At 32.9% G+C, this 18,525-nt stretch overlaps 1 protein-coding gene across 4 annotated transcripts; it reads left to right on the plus strand.

The window, feature by feature from the left end:
* The first annotated feature begins 996 nt into the window (after nt 1–996).
* LOC131528176 (programmed cell death 1 ligand 1-like) lies at nt 997–15,624 on the plus strand. Of its 4 annotated transcripts, XM_058757153.1 has the most exons (10): nt 997–1,114; nt 1,266–1,580; nt 4,162–4,228; nt 5,592–5,945; nt 6,860–7,138; nt 8,788–8,895; nt 10,693–10,767; nt 11,654–11,707; nt 12,036–12,147; nt 13,675–15,624. In XM_058757153.1, exons 3-10 carry the CDS (start codon nt 4,168–4,170, stop codon nt 14,147–14,149), a joined length of 1,518 nt encoding a protein of 505 aa, XP_058613136.1. In that variant the 5' UTR covers nt 997–1,114; nt 1,266–1,580; nt 4,162–4,167; the 3' UTR covers nt 14,150–15,624. The 4 variants fall into 4 exon arrangements, with proteins under 4 accessions (XP_058613136.1, XP_058613137.1, XP_058613138.1 ...); XM_058757154.1 differs by lacking the exon at nt 1,266–1,580 and having other exon boundaries at nt 1,061–1,114; XM_058757152.1 differs by lacking the exons at nt 997–1,114; nt 1,266–1,580 and having other exon boundaries at nt 1,681–4,228.
* The last annotated feature ends 2,901 nt before the right edge of the window (nt 15,625–18,525 follow it).

The following is an 18,525-nucleotide window of genomic DNA, read 5'->3' on the forward strand; positions in this document are numbered from 1 at the left end:
GTCAAATGTGTGATATATATCAATTTATAATATATATATATATATATATAAACAAATATATAACAAAAATTGTAATATATTGTGGTTCTTTTACATTTTACATTTTAATTCAGTGGCAGCTTCTAAATGCCCATTGCTTGTATTTCTTGTGTTTTGTTAAAATGTGTTAAAATCCCAAGGTTTTTTTCCCGTGTCACTCTACCTGTAATCTACAGGTAAGTAACATGATGCAACCTAATGGGTCTTGCCAAAAAAAAACCCTACACGGTAATCTTCATTATATCAGGTCTTTCCGTGAAGGAAAAGAGAAAATGACAATAAAAAATATCAAAAATAACATCTCAAATTGAAGTGTGGCGCCACAGGTTCCTGGAGGAAATTCCATCATACCTGTAAATCTGTCCCCGGATAAACATGGGAAACCCACAACATCTCATTCATACTGTGATGATGCCATTCAATTGCTCTGACCAGCAGGAAGATGATCACAAACAAAAGTTTCCAACTACACAAATCCAGACTATCCTGGGGTTACATGAGCTTTCAGTGCAACTGAAATTACACGGTTTGTTATGTTTTCACCTCCAGCCTTATGAACAAAATCCCCAGATATTATTTACTGTCATAAGACACTTCATCCAAGCCAAAAACATATTACACAAGCCACAGATCTTGAGAAATAGATGAACTTTAAATGAATTAAAATGTCATAACTAACAGATTTCAGCCTGTTCCTCACACAAAGGAAAACTTGCAATATAGTGCATGAGTCTTATACACCGTTATGACATTTTATAGAGATTTTTTGGTTATTTTGAAGTCCTCATTCACTTTATTACATGAAAAGAAAGAAAGGAAGGAAACACACGAGATGTGAGTAAATGATGACACGTTTTCATTTCAATTCAAGAGCAGGATGTTGAAGTGTTTTCAGATGTTTTATCTGAAGAGAATTGTTGGAAACTGATACTAAATTCCTCTAAATCCTCCTCATGTCTTCTCTTGTCAAAATGAAACTTAAACGTCTTGCAAAACACCCAAAGGAGTAAAATTGGGAAGGAAGACTCGTAGTGTTCAGGAGAAACAGACAAGACAAGACCTTTCTTTGGACAAAGTAAGACTTTTGCTATCTATCTATCTATCTATCTATCTCTCTGTCTGTCTGTCTATAATGTAACTTTTGTGAGATTTCCTATTCTGTCGCGTTACTAAAAGCGCCGATGTAAATTCTTCTTATAAATTTATACTTAAATTCCCTTTCTTAGATTTGATTCATGCCGGAAACGAGAGTTTCTGGTGTCATCTGACTTGTTGATTCCAGTGATGGTTTACCGGATTGAGTGATGAGTTAACGGTGCTGTCATTAATTTCTCGGTATCCGTGAATGAAGGGAAACTAGACTCTTTTGAGACTCGCTTTTCTTGCGGGCTTCTCAGATACTTCTGGCAGGCAGCCAATCAGCAGCAGCGAGCTCACGGAAGCACGAGCTTCAAAAGCGTTTTACAGCTGATCCTGTCCTCAGAATCAAAACAAACATCCACAGGTTACAACACCTGCTCATGTGTGGCATTCATCATTAAGTAAGTTACATATCGCGTAGAGTCTGTTCTTTACTAGTAGGTACAGAGCAAATGAATTAATCATGATTTGGGAAGTAGAGTTTCACTATTTGCTTTTGTCATTTTAAAGTTTTATATTTTCAGCCTGGTTGCTGCTGTTGACAGTGAGTGATAACACCTAGGTTTAACATCCTGTGTTTGCTGCATACTTTGATGTATTTTTGCAATATGATGCACTTAAAAAGATGTGGTTTTTGTGTACAGAAATGTTGGTCTCTGATACAGTAAAGTGTGAAATGTCATAGATGTCAACAGTAATGGAATTTTCTAGTGAATATTATTTTTATTTAATTACTTTTTAATGTTTTTATTTTATTTTTATTTTTATTTTTATTTTTTATTATTTTTAGTTATGCTGTTTCTGGAGGTTTAGGAAGCCGAAATTCAGTCATTTTTTCCATTTTTTTTATTCAGTTGTTTCCCTGTTCTTTCATTTATTTATTTATTTATTTATATATATATGTATATATGTGTGTGGACTGATTTCTTTGTTGTCAGATCGCAAGATGCCACTTACATTAGATGTTAGATGTATCATGGCATTAGATGTTGTACCACAGTAACAATTTATTTAGTTAGTGAGATAGTATTTCAGATGTATTTATTTATTTATTCATTCATTCATTCATTATTATTTTAAAATGTGCCATGGACCATGGTAAAACCATGTTTTTGACAGTCTTTGCAGTACCTTGGAGTACCACAGTTATTTTGTAACGGACAGTGCCATATTCTATTCAAATTTTACTATGTAAATCTTTAATTACCTTCTATGCTGTTCATATATACAGACATATTGTACAGTAACCTATTTGTTAGGTGGTTTATACTTCTAGTTCAGATCTACACTCTCAGAAAAAAGGTACAAAACTGTCACTGGGGCAGTACCCTTTCAAAAGGTAATAATATGTACTTTTAAAGTACTATCTACCTTTAAGGTACTAATATTAAGGGGTAATAAGGTACAAAGATATATCTTTTAGCTTTTGTACCTTAAGGGTAATGCCTCAGTGACAGCTTTGTGCCTTGTTTCTGAAAGTGTATGAGTATGAATTTCCTCATTCATGCTAAACTGGATAATCTTTAGAAAACCCATCTGCGTGTTCTTAACTGGATATAACACATTCGTGGTAGATTAGGGCTGATATCCCAGAGGTTGTTGGTTGAAACTCAAAAAAAAAAAAAAAAAGAAAAAGAAGTGAGGTTTGCTTGCCAACCACTTAACTGCCCAAATGTATTCCATATTTATATAAGTGGGTTAAGGTGAGAATGTGGGTGTTTTTTTTTTTTACATCAATAACTCCCTCGATGTTTTTCCTGTGACATGAACTGTAGTAACCTGGGTAAATCAGCTTCAAAGTCACTAGTTTCCTGCTCCTGTGGTGTTGGAAATCAAGTGACGAGTTTCTGATAATATCATCCCTTCCAGTCTTAGTGTGACTGCTTGGATGAAGAAATAAATGTCATTTTATGATCCACACGTCCTGTCCGGATGGTACTTTTTGCATACTACTCAAAAATGTAGTGAATCAGTAACTGGTCCTCTATTAAGGGTTACCAAAAAAATGAATCACATTTTTAGCTCTGTAGAGAAACTTGTAATTTGTATAATTTGTCAATTTATATTTCTCTAATAAATTCATGCATTTCAAACACACTGTAAAAAAAAAAAAAAGTTGAGCCAACTTAAAATTTTAAGGCAACCAGCTTCAGCAGATTTTTGAGTTGTCTAACTTGTCGTTTTAAGTTTATACAACAAAAATGTGAGAATCTCCCACAAAAATAAGTTGAGCAAACTCAAAAATCTGCTGAAGCTGGTAAAAATATTTTTTAAAGTTCGCTCAACTATTTTTTTTTTTACAGTGCAGAAGCATTTAGAGAAGAGGATTTTTTTCACAATATTTATTGACAGATTTATTTTTATTATTTACAGATAATATATGTATCAATACAAATATTTATTTATTTACAGATAATATAATAATTATATATGTACTTACAAATTTTACATTATATTTCTATATATATATATATATATATGTGTGTGTGTGTGTGTGTGTGTGTGTGTGTGTGTGATATCACTCATTATGATACGCATTACATTAAGAACATTTCCTGTCCTTAACATATATACGTCAGAGTTTTACTGATAAGATGCCTCTTATGGAAAGAGAAAGAGATGGACCTTCCTGTGGAAGAAGCGTTGCATTATTTCTCTGCCTGTGTGAAATTTTCTACCTGGGGCTCTTTAGGTTTTGCCCCACGTGTGAATCAGTTCATGAATCATCTATGATGCCTCAGATCTGACTCATATACAGCCATTAAGCAGAATTTGTAACTATTGTTAATGTTTTTTTTTTTTTTGGTCTGGCGGCATTTGTAAATCAAGAAGTACTTTACTGCTGAATCATTGTGGTGCATGACATCAGTGACCAGACGATCAACCTAAACACACACAAACACTTCATAACCGGCTCAGTTTGGGCTTGAGATCAGGAGGATTTCATGTGATATCAGATTGATGTGTTGTGTTTACCTGCAGGGGTCAATGAGGGGGACGCTGGTCGTCGTATTTCAGGCTCTGCTGTGGCCTGTCATCTCAGCATCAGGTATAACTGATATACATTACACTTATCTGTCTGTTTTCTGTTTTAGAAGATTAAAAGATGAAGTTAGAAACTGCTAATCAGTGGTTTATCCTAGACATTAATTAGACTTAATGAAGCAAATGATCTTTCAACTGCTTTAGAGTTTGAGAATAGTTCTCAGTGTTGTTTCAAACTGATGATCTGAACATCAAATGATCTGAACTGCTCTACATTAATTTTATAGCTCTAGAATCTTACTAGATGTGACTCATTTGAGACAAATTTAACACATACAAAACATAACCGAGAGCTCTTTAAGTCTCGTGAGCTGTGAAAAAGCAACATTTGAGCAATAAAAAAAATTCCTTTGATCATTTCACTTCCAGTTTTGAAAAAGTAATTCACACACTCTCAGAAATAAAGGTACAAAAGCTGTCACTGGGGCGGTACCTTTTCAAAAGGTACACTTTTGTACCTATTAGGTTCAAATATGTACACTTTAAGTACTAATGTGTACCTTTAAGGTACCAAAATGGACCCTTTAGGTACAAACATGTACCTTTTGAAAAGGTACCACCCAGTGACAGCGTTTGTGCCTTTATTTCTGAGAGTGTACAGTGGTCCTTAGAAAATGTACCATGGTCATCTTAGTTTCAGCCAAAATGCACTGTTAAAATTTAAATATAATTTCAAAGATAACAATATTAAACAATATATTATAAAATTATTTTCAGTAAATATACTTTCCTCACATTATTTTTTTTTCAAAAGAAATTTACAGTGTAAATAGAAATGCATTTATATTGTCCATAATATATATATATATATATATATATTTATAAAAAAAAATTATTTTTTAGAAATACATTTTGGGTCCTTTGTTTTAGTACACAAAGATTTAGTAAACAAATATTATTGGAGTAGGTTTTACAAGAAAATGCTATTTTAGTCTTTCTACTTCCAATTTTTATCTTTAATCCATTATTTAATTATTTTTTTAAATTCTTTGTAATGCTTTGTAAGATTTACTAGCAATTTCTGAGTGGATCCTAAGTAAATCCTACACCAGATTTGTTTTTTTTGTTTTTTTTTTTCAGCGTAAAACCCACACTAAATTATATTCAATTAGTGTAACAAACTGAAATATGTGACGTTTTGTAAGAAGCCATTTTTTGGAGTTAGAGTAGAAACCCTAACTGTAGGTTACTGTAAATGGTCAATTTTAAGTCAAGCTTTTTTCAAAGTGATCATAGGTGATAATTGTAGTTTTTGAGTGATAACACTAAAGTTTTCTCATAAATCTCATGATATTGAAGTGTGTATGATTATGATGATGATGATGATGTCTCATCCATCCCTGTTATTCTCATCTGTCTTCCTCCAGCCTTGTTCACAGTCGGTTTACAGGAGAGCGTTTACGAGGCAGAGCTACATGGAGATGTCGGACTAGTGTGTTTGTTCTCCAAGGTTAAAAGTCTTTCTGACCTCACTGTCATATGGAGCCGAGTCGAGCCGAAGCCAGCCGTGGATGTGTATCGGCTGGAGAGAGGCACAGAAAATCACAATTACACCAGTGCCATGTTCATAAAGCGCGCACAGCTCATCCACGAGCAGCTGGATGAAAACAGAGCGGTGCTGCACTTGAAAAAGCTCCGGATAAAAGATTCAGGCATGTACCGGTGTATCGTGAAAGAGGGAGATGATGGAGACTACAAGCAAGTCTCGCTCAAGGTTACAGGTGCGTTTGCCTTACAAACAAATTCATAAAGGGAACATGATAGCTGGCAACATTTATGAGATGTCTTTTGGTTGGTTTGCATAGTTAATTAACTGCAGCAATGCATTTTGGGACCCTTAATAAGACTCTTTATGCAGTATGTATAAATAAATGTATGTATATATTATAAATAGTGCTGTCAAACGATTAATCGCATCCAAAAAAAAAAAACGTTTTTGTTTACATTATATGTGTGTGTACTGTGTATATTTATTATTTATATATAAATACACACACATGCATGTATATATTTCAGAAAAATGTTATGTTTGTAAATTAAATATATTTATATATAATATAAATTATATGAATATAAATATATACATGTAAATATTTTCAAAATATATACTGTATGTGTGTGTATTTATAGCACACACACATTATGTAAACAAAAACCTTTATTTTGGATGCGATTAATCGTTTGACAGCACTAATTATAAATGTTTTCTATATATATATATATATATATATATATATATATATATGGATGCATGGAAATAGTGTAATATGGAAGACTGTATCACGCAATGCATTGTGTTTAATTTGAGTTAAATCAGTCTGGATTTTTATCATCTGTTTCTTGACTAATGATTTGATTAGACTGGCATTTGTACAGAACATTTCTGTATATATACTGCACACAGTGCAGTATAATTCATTGAGTTGCAGCTTGCAAATATAAACATTATTGTGCATTTTTAATCCCATTTTGTGTAGAAATGTGTAAACTATTGCTAATCAAATTATTAGTCAAGAAGCAACAGATAAAAATACAGTGGTAGGTCATTCAGGTTGGGTTTGGGAAGTTTTTCTAAAACTTGAACCAGATTGTCCTGGGTGTGAGTTTAACTATATATCTTGTTTATGGTTTCCAGCTCCTTATACTCCTGTAAAGAAAAGCATCATGAAGACAGGTCAGGATGAGGTCGAGCTCTCCTGTGAGTCTCAGGGATTCCCGTCAGCTCAGGTTATCTGGAGCGATGGTCAAAACACAAACCTCACAGAGATGTCCAACAGCACCGTACACTCTACAGAAGAAGATCTCATCCACATCATCAGCAAACTGACCGTGAAACGAGACCTCGTCAATAACTACACCTGCTCTTTCCTCGTGAAGGGTGAAATCCAGCGGATGGCCACCTTTAGCATCCCAAGTGAGTCTCACTGATGTCGGAAAGCTTTGTTAACTAGTATCAGAGCAGATTTGGAGAAATGTAGCATTCCATCACTTGCTCAGCAATGGATCTGCAGTGAATGGGTGCCGTCAGAATGAGAGTCCAAACAGCTGATAAAAACATCACAATAACCCACTAGTAATCCACACCACTCCAGTCCAGCAACATCTTGTGAAGCCAAAATCTGCGTGTTTGTAAGAAACAAATCCATCATGAAGACGTTTTTAACTTCAAACCATTGCTTCTGGGTAAAATGCAAGTTCTCTGTCCATAATATTGTTTTTTCCAGTGAAAAGGTAATCTCATCTGAATCAGGAGAGAAATCTTTACAAGCCAAAACAGCTCTAAACAAACATGTGTGTGGATTTCGATGTGAGAGACAACAGGAGATGGACTTTTTCACTGGAGGAAGCGTTATTATTTTAGGATTATGGACTTGTATTTTAGCTGGAAGCAACTGTTTGAAATTATAACTTCTTAATGTTGGATTTGTTTCTCACAAACACGCAGCTTTTTTCTTCTCAGGATGTTAACTGATGGACTGGAGTGGTGTGGATTATTGTGATGTTTTTATCAGCTGTTTGGACTCTCATTCTGACGGCACCCATTCACTGCAGAGCATCCATTGGTGAGGAAGTGATGGGATATATCTCAAAACTGTGTTTTTGAAGTGGACGGATTTTTTTGCATGGAACAAGTCTTAAACCTAGGCCTAAATGTTTTTTCCTGAATGTATGTAGCACTTATAAGGTCTATCAGTTCATCTCTGTAGGAGTACCAGCCTACAGATTTTCGATTGCTTATGATCTCTGTGAGACGGATTTTCCCCCGGATGTGGGGGCATGTAATATGTAATACGTAGGTGAAGACTTGCACAATAGGAAAACAGATCAGTTTCAAATAAATGCAGAGGAGTGCTTTTGTTGCAATTTTTCCAGCAGACGTTAGTCTCATAAATTATGCAGATAGATTTATTCATATGATGTTTCAGCCTAAAGCAAGTGAGCATCTTTCAATGTCTAAGGAAAGATTTTCTGTTACGTAATAGTTGCACAATATGTCAGGTTTATGGTGTTTGGTCTAATATCTGATTAGATTAGACATGTTTGAAGAAGGGTTATTAATGTTAACTAAAACTAAACCCATTAAAAATGTATTAATTTAAATAAACATTAACTGCAAAAAATAAAAAAAACTCAAATATTTTATTTTAGCTAATTTCAAAGGCAAAATTTATAATTTCCATTTAGTTTAAGTGGATGTACTAAAATAACTTATAATAAATAAACTAAAACAAAACTTGAAAACCTGTATAAAAATGACAAAAACAAAAATTACTAAAACTTTAAAATAAAAAAAAGTTAAATATTAAATAATATTTAATATTAAAATATTAACATAAAATCACATTCAATATATAACAAACTTTAAAAGAATATCAGTTATACTAAAATAACACTGGTTCGAAGTTGCTGTAAAATAGCTTATATATTATACAGTGTATATATATATATATATATATATATATATATATATACATTTGCTATCATATTTCATATCATATCACATTTACAGTCATATATATTTATTTAATTTTTTTTAACAGCAACATTTTTCTCTCTTTACAGATGACATCCTTCCTCACTCTTCTACTCAATATGTGTGGATTGTCGCCGTGGTTGTTGTGCTTTTAGCCATTGTCTTCATCTCTGTCATTCTGCGTAGGAGAAAAAATGGTAATTTACATTGCACATTTATTTACCTTGATTTAAAATGTACCATTATATAGCTAGTTTTTTTTTACATATACCATTTTTTCAAGCATTGTATTATTTGAAGTACCTTAGAGTACCATGCAAATGGTAACATGACATTACCTTACATCTTTAATATTCCAGTTGATTCTATTACTTGTTTACTGTTTGTGTCGGTTCATATGTTGTCTCAATCAGATATGGTGGGCTAGTTTTAGGTGTAACCGGTGTAGATGTGCTTGATTGATTTGTTGTTTAATTTAGAGAGTAGTCATGTGAGTCAACATCATGTGATATTGAACAGTTTGTGAAGAAGGAATCCCCAGTTTATTCAGTATCTGCAGGAAATAGAAACTGGAATTTGTCAGCTGACACAGGTGAAACCTCATTAGTCATTCACACGCTGAGTGACCAGGCACTTTTAAAAAGGCTTGAGCTTAAAAATTCGTAAAAAGCTATTAGTTATCTTGCACATGCACAGATCTGAACTTCTGTCTCTGTGGCAGTATGAAACTAGAACGTAAACAGGAATGACCCAGTGAATTACCCTTAAAACCCTGATACTGACCTATCCAAATATAGTGACTGTTGTTGTATGTCATATTAACATATATCATTTTGGGCTATGTTCATGTAACATACTAACAAAAAAAAAAAATCAAAAAAAAGTATACAATTCTGACTTTTTTCATTAAATTCTGAGTTTAATAGTGAGAAAATCTGAATTGTGAGATATAAACTCACAATTGTGAGAAAAGTAGTCAGAAATATAAACTTGCAATTGTGAGAAAAAAATCAAAATAGTGAGAATTATCAGAAAAATAAATTGCAAAATAATCTATAACTCGCAATTGTGAGATATAAACTCATAATTCTGAGAGCAAAAGTCAGAATTGCAAGATCTAAATTAGCAATAGTGAGAAATTCAGAATTGTGATATATAAACTCGCAATAGTGAGAAAAATGTTGCAAGAATTGCCAGATGTAAACTTACAATTGTGAGAAAAAACCCAAACCATGAGAGATAATCTGACAATTGTCAGAAAAAAAAGTCAGAATTGTAAGATGTAAAGTCACAATTGTCAGAAAAAAAACCAAATTATGAGTTTATAATTTGCAGTTGTGAGGCACAAACTTGCAATAGAGAGGAAAACTGCCTGAATTTGGAGATGTGAACTTGCAATTGTAAGAATAAAGTCTGAATTGTGAGACACAAACTCACAATTGTCAGAAAAAGTATAAATTGCGAGTGTATAACTTGCAATTGTGGGACATAAACTTGTAATTATGAGAAAGAAATTTTAATTGCGATAAATAAGCTTCCAGAACAGGCCGTGATTGATTAGACAGCAGTTTAGTGAGTCAACAGCGGCACGTGACGATTCACACAGATTCCCCTTTTTGTTAATCTTCAGTATCTGCAGGAAAAAGAACCAGGTTTTGTCACAGGTAAATACCGCAAACATTCATGGAAAAGGCTTTAGTTTCTTTTTTTATATATATATATAAAATCTGCTCAGACACTGTCATCATGTACACTGAACATGATGTTTTTACAGTAAGCTTTAAATGTCATCTGACCTTTAATATGAAGCAAAATCGTTCGTCCATTGCATGTCTGTCAACAGCCAATGATCTGATTATAAAATCATTACTATTGCAAAAATGATGTTTCATATCCTTTTTTTATGTGCAACCATTGGTGAATTCCAATAATTTATGATAACAAATGTGTATGTGACCTCTATCTCTATCACATCTATCTTTATCTATTCCCAGGTCAGGAAAACAGACGAAATGAATCACCTAAATGTGCTTTGCTGTTTTCACACTCATCCTCTGCCAAAACTGATTGTGAGTGTTTCAAATTGACATCATTTCCAGCACAGGAACTGTTTATGCTTTTTATGATATGGACGTCAACAAAAAGTTACTGTAAAGGCACTGTAAATATATATATATTGAAAGCATGCATCGATAATATAAAATATGCCAATTTGACTTAAATATGTTATCTTCACATAAATATATTAATGATAAGGTTTAGAGACTTATTGTGATGTATACTGTGTGTGTATATATATATATATATATATATATATATATATATATATATATATATATATATATATATATATATATATATATTATTTATATTTATTTATTCATTCATTCAAACTGTTAACAACATATATTTAGCATGATATGCATATTTATTTATTTATTTGAACCTCCAATATTCTTTGAATTGAAGGGGGACGTGCAATATTCTTTGATTTTTATATTTTTATTTATTATTTTTATTTTTACTTCAACCAGTATTATTTTACTATTACAATTTTATAAATATTTTGAATTGATTATTTTGATTAAAAAAAACATTTTAATTTTAAAGCTTTAGTCATTTTATTTTGTGTTGTCACTTATGAGTATTTATTTATTTATTATTTTTTGGTCTCTGTAGTTTTATCAATTTTTATTTCAGTTTTAGGTAGTTCTGTACAGCAAGTTATATTAAATAGAAAATGATAAATATTGCCTTGGCCAAGTTTAAAATTTTTAGTTTAAAGTTTAGTTTATTTTAAAGTTCTAAATGTTTTTTTATTTCAGTTAAGGTTTATTCTATTCCAAGTAACTAAAACATTCATTTTTATGTTTTTTTGTTTTTGTTTTAGTTAACGATAACCATAACCCTTAACATCCATTAGATTTATTGATCGTATTTCTCTTTCATTCACAGCTTTACTGACTGTGAACGAGGTCAGGCCGCAAACATGTGACATAAACTCAGAAGGTAAAGCATGTTCTGAAATAATAATAATAATAATAATGCAGAGTTAATGATTAAATAATTTATTTTCAGTTCAATAGAAACTGTAAATATGACTATTACCCTTGAGGCCTTTAACCCGGAATGCAACAGCACTGTAATGTACTGTAATCTATCTCGTTTCCTGAAAAGCAAATAAAAAAGTGTCAGAATCTGAAGCACATCTGGAGGTTTCATGTGATTGTGAATCACTGAAGCCTGTTATAAGTTTAGTTAACGTGAGCATTAGTCAAATGGAAAATGTCCTGCATGTCGCTGATCTTGTGACTTAGTTTGTCTTTCATTTGTGCAGATACTGCAGAAAAACCTCCATCTTTGAGGAGCATGCTTATACGACAGTATTCAGAGCTCGACACAAACGCTGAGATGAAAAGCAGACTTGCTTCATATGCACTTCTCAGCAAGTAAGTGATTGATTGACATGAGGGAATTATGAATCTGACACAAACACTTAAACATGTGAAGAGTCACTCATGTGTTGAATCACACACACTGACACATGACAGGAAACTTCCTTAAAAAACAGACCAATTACTGTCCGTAAGAACAATGTATACACACACACACACACACACACACACACACACACACCCTGATTGATGAGCTTACAATGCAGAAAATGATTTAGAAATTTTGTTTTGTCATTTTCCAGTACACTCTCAGAAATAAAGGCACAAACGCTGTCACTGGGGTGGTACCTTTTCAAAAGGTACATGTTTGTACCTAAAGGGTCCATTTTGGTACCTTAAAGGTACATATTAGTACACTGTAGGTACACTTTTGTACCTATTAGGTTCAAATATGTACACTTTAAGTACACTGTAAAAAAAAAGTTGAGAAAACTCAAAAATCTGCTGAAGCTGGTTGCCTTAAAATTTTAAGTTGGCTCAACTTTTTTTTTTTACAGTGTACTTAAAGTGTACATATTTGAACCTAATAGGTACAAAAGTCTACCTTTTGAAAAGGTACCGCCCCAGTGACACCTTTTGTACCTTTATTTCTGAGAGTGTACAAATATATTAACATTCCTAAATCAAGACACAATTAATTGAGATTTAAGATACTGAGTCTTGCTTTTTGAAAAATGATCAAAATTAAACAAGAATAATATCTCTCAGTTGGGAAAGAAGAATTAATTTAATTCAAGGAGAAATAAGATTATTTTTCTCAACCCTTTGACACCCATTAAGTCATAGTAATTTGACTTATAGTAATTTGAATATAGTAATTTAATATTTTTTCTTAATTTATAGACATTTAATGGACATCTAATAGGAAAACAAGATTATATATATATATATATATATATATATTTTTTTTTTTTGCATTGTGAACAATCAGTTTTAGTGTTTTCATGAGACGTCCATTAAGAAATTAAAGGAATTATTGATGACAGTATATTGATTGTTCTAAATAATTCTGAACTGTTAAATGGAGCCAAACCAGTGTATTCTATACATTTTATTTTCTTTATTGCTTTACTTATATTTTTATCAGTATTTAACAGTTTAGTATCATTTAATTTTATGTATTTAATTATTAGTTTGTTTAATATATTTATTTATTTAAAAATATTTTTATTTTATTTATTTATTTAAAAATATTTTTTATTTTATTTATTTTGTTTTAAGTATTTAACAATTTTATATTTCAATTTTAAAGTATTTAAATGTGTATATTCATTTGTTTTTATTTTTAAATGTGTATATATTTATATATTAAAAAATTTCATGTGCTATATAGAGAGAGAGAGAGAGAGAGCACGTTTCCTTTATATGTATATAATATATATATTAGGAAAGTGAGAAAGCCTTAACTGTTTCCAGTGAACTGCTGAAAAACACAGCTCTGGCTGATTGACAAACCACAATAACACACATTGCTCATTGAATTCCTTGTTAAACCACATGATCTCTCCCTCTCGATTCCAGAGAAGGCCAATCTCTAAACATCAGCTCAATCCTGCCTGATAAGAAAGAAACCGTCCTTCTGCTTGGAGAACCAGGCTGCGGGAAAACCAGCGTAGCCCAAACTCTGTCGTCCTGCTGGGCTGAGAGGATCACGACAGACCCCTTCAACATCCGCCGGCTCCATCTGGTTTTCCAGGTGGACTGTGGCAGAGCGAAAGGAGACTTTTTCCAGGTGATAAAATCCAGCATTTCTTATGAAAAACCACTAGACGTGCCTGAGTTCAGAGAGACTCTTCTGGGCTCAACAGACTGTTTGCTCATCCTGGACGGATATCAAGAGGGAAACAAGGACCTGGATGAAACACTCCAATGGTTTCTAACAGAGCGGCAGACGTGCCGGGTGTTAGTCACATCACATCCTGGAAAATGTCCAGCTCTGGAAAAAAATGTCAGGACAGTATTACAACTTATTCAGAAACCGGAAAAGTCTGGATAACGAAATCGGATACATTTCATATTTGCACAGACTATGGTTTTGCAATTTCATGTTGCAACTTCAGCAATGGATGATGGATCTGCCTTTTGTTTCTTGGGAATTCTTTTTATAATCTGACTTTTGATAAAGCAGACTCATCTGGCAGGAGATCAAACCATTTTGCAATACTTGAATTCAGTTGTATTTTTCAAAGACCAAGTACAGGAAAAGAGAAATGAGATCACGGTTATTAAGCCAAACACAAAAAATGGTGTAGAAACAATTTGCGCTCAGAAATCACTGGTGATAATAACAAAGAAACTGCAAGCAACACATTGTCTTAAATGTGAAATACTGAAGTAGAAAAACTGAAATAACATTTTTTAGAGAAACATTTTATTTACACAATCATGTGTACTTCTTATCAGTCAATAATGCATGTGGTTTAACTGTTACAGGAATAAACACAGGTCTTATTTGCATGTTTTCAGCAAAATATAGTTACAAACTAACCATCTTTGACGGATCATTAACTCAGACACTGATCGTGCGAAAATCAACTTCTCTTTTAGATTTACTTCAAACTTTTTGTAACAATGACGCACTTTCGTTTTGTTTATCGATGTAAAATGTGATGATTTTGTTTAAAGAACAAAAAACTGAAAGTGAAAACTTTAGTTTTGATCATTTTAGACTCTTTCAGAATGGTTTGGCTTTTTGTTTGTCTTTTATTTTTACATGTTTGATGGATGCACAGGCATTGCACAAGTCTTTTCATGCAGAGATAGAGTTGTTTCACTTTCATTTTGCTTTGAGTCTGAACTGGATTGACTTACATTTCTGAGAAAACACTCTGCACTCTTAACTGGCAGTAAGATAAAAAAAAAGGAAGTACATGTTTCCCGCAAAGGGAAGCCAAACCAAAAATGTCTGAGTGTCATCTGGTTGCACTTTGGTAGCTATTGTGCTTGTGCAGGATGCCTTTTTAACTTTATGAAAGCATTAAAGAAGAAACAAATTCTGGAGCTCAAACTGATGAAATGATTGCAAGGTTTAAAGCTTCGACAGATAACTGTCTATGAGGGCATATTAAGTTACCAAAAATGAATCATTAAATGAAATGAAAGTGAAAGTCACCACCATACATGCATTACTTTAATCCTTTGATGCATGTAATGTTATATTACAAAGTAATTCAATTGAATACAATCCTTTTTTTCCTAAATGATGAGTTCATCTCTGTGCAATGAAATAGCAGATAATAAATAAAAAACACAGAGGCTGGTCATGGGATTATAATAAAGGGTCAAAGGTCACTGCCCATGATGGTTTGGATATTACATCACATACAGAATAATTAAAATATTTTTAAATATGTGTTCACCATAGATGACACCAGCATCAAGTGTAATTTCTGCCTGATCTGACTCTTAAAAAGTACTTTTTTGTGTGTGTGCAACCCAATGTTGCACCAATAAAAGTTTGTTTTACATGTATTATGTGACATTTCTATATGATTTTTTGTATTCCTGTAATGGTGCCACATCTAGATCAAGTCCATTTCCTTATTATGAGCTGATCGCTTGAGATAATTAGATTTGTTTAGTCATATAAAATAATATTTTGACTCTAATGAAACTTTTAGATGTTACCACTTGAAACACATTTCAGGTTACACAACAATGTAGCCAAACTCGGTTTAGCAGGACAGAAGTGTGTGGGCACAGAGGGATTCCCCATGTCTCCAAACCACTGACATTTCCTAATTCCTAATTCAACAAGACCAAAAAAGGAACAAATGGCGCTTTTGTTGTTCTTTCTGTTTTAAACTATGGTTCTGAAACCACTTGTATGCAAAGTTTGGGAGGGATAAACCCCCCAAACTCCCGGTATTATTTTGTAAACTGAATAAAAATTTCAGGAGTACATTTGTCTAGATGCAACTGTCAATTGCATAAACAAAAATCACCCTCAGGCCATCCAAGATGAAGTTGAGTTTATTTCTTCATCAGATTTGGAGAAATGGAGCATTGCATCACTGTCTCAGCAATGGATGCTCTGCAGTGAATGGGTGCCGTCAGAACGAGAGTCCAAACAGCTGATAAAAACATCACAATAATCCACACCACTCCAGTCCATCAGTTAACATCTTCAGAAGACAAAAGCATGATTAACATGATTTTATCTTTAAACCATCTCTTCTTGCTGACATACAAGTCCATAATCCAATAACACTTCCTCCAGTGAAAAAGTCCATCTCCTGTTGTCTCTCACATCAAAATCCAGACAAATATTTGTTCAGAACTTTTTTGGCTTGTCTGTGCAGTTTTTTCTCCTGATTCAGATGAGATGACTTAAAAGCAATATTATGGACAGAAGCAATGTCAAAGCAAGTTAAAAATGTTTTAATGGATTTGTTTCAAAAAACAGCTTTTTGCCTTATGAGATGTTAATTGCTGGACTGGAGTGGTGTGGATTATTGTGATGTTTTTATCAGCTGTTTGGACTCTCATTCTGACGGCACCCATTCACTGTAGAGGATCCACTGGTGAGACAGTGATGTAATGCTACATTTTCCAAATCTGTTCCCATGAAGAAATATACTCATGTACATTTTAGATAGCCTGAGGTTGAGGACATGTTAAGCCAATTTTATTTTCCAGTGAATATTCTTTTATTGGGTGAAGCTTTCACTTTCCTATTCAATGTTACTGAGTAAAATGATTCATTGTTGTTGATATATTTGCTGATAAGAATGTCCAATGATGCTATTTTTGAACTATTTCCTTCTTTCTTGTCTCTTCACATCTATACCTTAATTTAGTTTTTTATTTCTTCTTTATCACCAGCATGTTACTATAATCAGATTTAACTAGAAGTTTGTTCCTCCTTCTAAGTGCTTGTTTTAGTCACAATATATAATATATTAGTCATTTTGTATTCAGTGTTATCCATGAATTCTTTAATCTGACATGAGACTGAATTCCCCATTTGAAATAATGCACCAGATTCAGACAGTTGATTGTGTTGGCTAACTTCCGGGTTTGCGTTTAGTGGACATCACATTTAACCTCAGGCCTGTTTACGGTCAGATGGGACTCAACGGTGCTTTCCAGCCAACTCATTTCTGACCTCTCTTAACCTCTGGTGGACATGATGAAAGGCAAGCGCTTTCAGCAGGGGAAATAAAAACACATTTATAATTGTTTCTTTAAATATGGACACTTTTGGGCTTTTAGGAAATTCACATTTAAAACAATTTTCACACTCGCACTAGTTTGCACCGGTTAAATTTCTCCACTGACCAACAGTGCACAGACATGCATCGCATAAATAGTCATTTTTACATTTGAAAGTCATCAATATTTCATGATTATAGACTACGCTATTATCTATAATATATTTATATTGTCATAATTTCCCAATGAATCTCCAAATTAATGTATAACGACAGAAAGATAGTATATTTTAAATGTGTTTAATGGCATCTTTTTACTAAGTAGCATATTATTAATGAAGGCCAGTATCATTGATGTCTCTATTAAATGCTTTTTCCCATAAATTATAGCCATTCAACATTTAACAGGCTTTAATAAATATAACATAGGCTATAACACTCGTCACATAAACTATAAATTAAATCTAAACTAATCATTACTCAAGCCATGAAAGTTAACCAGCGAAGAGCAGTGAGTGATTTCTCTCTTTTCTTTGTTCTCTTATTTACATCAATGACACAGACTGCAGCAGGGTTCACTTTAAAAGCTGACGCACATGACGTGGATCTGATACACATCTGGTTTTACTCCCAGCTCTCATTTAGGATGTTTAACTTGTCTAGACTGTGTTTACAAGGTCACTCGCTAAAAACGAGCATTTTACATAACTGTGTTTTTGTCCTTCAGAGCTTCAGAGTGTGTTGCCATAACTTAACTTCTCTTTTGCATCTTATTATGCTTGATAGCATTTACATACTGTACACAGGAAACAATGGATGCTGTGTTAAATATTTTTAACGCGTTAAACTGAAAAAATAAATAAATAAATAAAATAATCGAAAAAATTGACAGCTCATAAACTCCTGGGCAAATAAATCAATTATTAATAGGCCAAGCAAAAAAAAAATTCTAAACATTTAGATTTTAATACCATTTAGCAAGAATTGCATAAACACTGTAGATAAAGTAAGCACGGAGTAGCCTTTCCCTTTGTTTTCTTGAAATGTTTAAGCTCTGTGATAAACTTTGCAGACAGATTTTTACAGGAAGGTGTTCCACTCAATGTTAATGAGACCAAATATCTTTTATAGGGTTGAAATCAGGACTCTGACCAGGGCAAAACATGAGCCTGATGGACTTGTTCTGAATCCACTTCTTGGATTGAAAAATAATATGTGA

This window comes from Onychostoma macrolepis, chromosome 21 (assembly GCF_012432095.1).
Source record: "Onychostoma macrolepis isolate SWU-2019 chromosome 21, ASM1243209v1, whole genome shotgun sequence".
Taxonomy (NCBI): Eukaryota; Metazoa; Chordata; class Actinopteri; order Cypriniformes; family Cyprinidae; genus Onychostoma; species Onychostoma macrolepis.